The sequence below is a fragment of the Nothoprocta perdicaria genome, unplaced genomic scaffold (assembly GCF_003342845.1).
Source record: "Nothoprocta perdicaria isolate Ctin4 unplaced genomic scaffold, notPer1 scaffold_49, whole genome shotgun sequence".
Classification (NCBI taxonomy): Eukaryota; Metazoa; Chordata; class Aves; order Tinamiformes; family Tinamidae; genus Nothoprocta; species Nothoprocta perdicaria.
In genome coordinates, this window is record NW_020455743.1 from 1,340,745 (window position 1) to 1,342,771 (window position 2,027).

Here is a 2,027-nt window from a genome sequence, read left to right on the forward strand (position 1 = left end):
GCCCTCCCCTACAAACAACTTCCTTGGAACAGAGCCCACTAGTAACTCTGCAAATAACAGCTTTCCTGTATCAAAAACCAAATACCACAGGAAAAGAGTGTTCTCTTCAAACACTGAAATGAATAAGAAATGTCAATGAATAAAGAATACACTGTTGTCTGATGAACTGCTCTCTGACTCTATACATTTTGTTATACAATTTCTGCTAGATTCTTCTTGACACACCTGCTTGAGTGATGGCTTCGCATTAGGGAAATGGCATAGCTAGGCTCCCTTTCATCCCCTCCCAATCATTCGCTTTCCAGATCTGTGACACACAGACACTGCCACAAACCCAAGCAAATGATGAGTTGTACCTCGGAGAAAGCTTCTGTAACTCCATGATCTTTATAAATTTTACATGGGTGGGGTAGTATTTCATGTACAAACATCAGTCAGGGCATTGCTACCTCCCTCTCTGGATGCCTAGAGGCTTCAGGCTCTCCTCACAATAGAGCTACGTCTATCTGGAGTTAAAATAAGTTCAAAACACTGTATTGCACATTTTATTGAGCGTAGAATACGCACAAGTGTAGGCATAGTTACAGTTGTGCACAATTTGTACACAAAATATACAGTTGTGTAATAAGAGTGCATAAGAGAAAACATACTTTTTCTAGGACCTATATTAACAAGTTTAGACTTAACTAAGGTCCTATGAGATCAAGTCCCAGTTCTTAATTCCTCATTTATATGGAGATGCCCTGATCTTACATACACTTTTAAAGTCAACTGTGTCAAACGGTTACTTCCTGTGGCTTTGGAAAAAAAATGTAGAAAAGCACAAGTTGCCTGTGGCGCTCTGTGTGGCAGCTTTTAGCAGGTAGAGATGAAAGGTTCTCTTACAAAGCCAGAAAAAGTCTCTGTGATTTTCCCATATAATCTACTTTGCATTGTTCTCTTATCGCCTACGGAAAGCCTTTTGGTCAAAATAGTCTTTGAAACAAACTTGAAGTTTTAGGGGGGAAAAATAGCAGTCTTTGTTATAAAACTTTAGAGTAATTAATAAATTTCCATAACACTTAGTAGGTGATCCCAGTGCTCATTTACTCTCACTCTTAAAACTATGGATCTTATTTCTGAATCCTATTTTCCTGGTTTCAGGTTTTGCATCTTGCTGTTTCTTTGCCTGCTGGGCTCAGGGGTGTTCTGCTACCAAAACTAAACTCCTGTGTAGTTAATTACAGGCTGCAATTAAGTCACTTGCCATCTACTATGCATTAGTAGGTGGCATTGCCAGCATCCATGCCACGGCTCCTGCATACTCGCTGAAGTATTAAAACAAGAAGAAAGGCCTGTCAGAAGAGCTGAATCAGATGTCACATAAAATATCACTAAGCAGCAGCAGTCAGATCCTGCTTATCGGACACTAGTGCCTGCAAAATACCATGAGTTTTGACAGCTACTGCTAATGGGGAGTTGGGACAAAGAAAAATCTATTCCCTAGAGACTGAGGAGGCCACTTTGCTGCAACATTTCCCTAGTTAACTTATTGCTTGCTTTAGTCAGCATTATCGGCTTTTGCAATTCTGCCATTGGTCTTGCAACACTAGCCGTTTTTCTTGCAGCACTAGTTACCAACATGTAGTAACACAAAAGAGAATCCATATCTTTCTCTTTTTTTAAAGTTTATTAAATATTCCTGCTTCATGCACAGAGAGACGCAGGGARATGAACCACCCCCTTTCGTGGCTGCTGACATTTCTCAGATGGACGTCACGGCTCTGACAGGGTGACTCACAAGTCCCGAGTGTCTCCTTGGCGATGTCACCGCCCGCGGACACGCTGCCCGCCCATGGCGGCGCCCCGAGAGCACCCGGGCCCCCCGCGCCGCCCGCCCTCCCCTCGCGGGCAACGGCCCTTCCCGCCCGCCACACCCCTCAACGGCCGCCGGGGGCCGTCACGTGAGACCGCCTCCTCCCCGGCCCCGCCCCCTCGCCCTGCCGCCGTTGGCCCGCCCCTCCGCCCCCGCCGCGCCCCGCGCGCCT

The 2,027-nt window shown here is 45.5% G+C and overlaps 1 protein-coding gene across 1 annotated transcript in view; it reads left to right on the top strand.

Annotated features, from left to right (window-relative positions):
- Window positions 1-1,803: 1,803 nt before the first annotated feature.
- The window catches only part of GK (glycerol kinase), a 34,450-nt gene continuing 34,226 nt past the window's right edge, over window positions 1,804-2,027 (top strand). Inside the window, exon 1 of the mRNA XM_026047308.1 lies at window positions 1,804-1,943. Coding sequence (XP_025903093.1) covers window positions 1,804-1,943 — 140 coding nt within the window. The remainder of the gene's footprint in view (window positions 1,944-2,027) is intronic.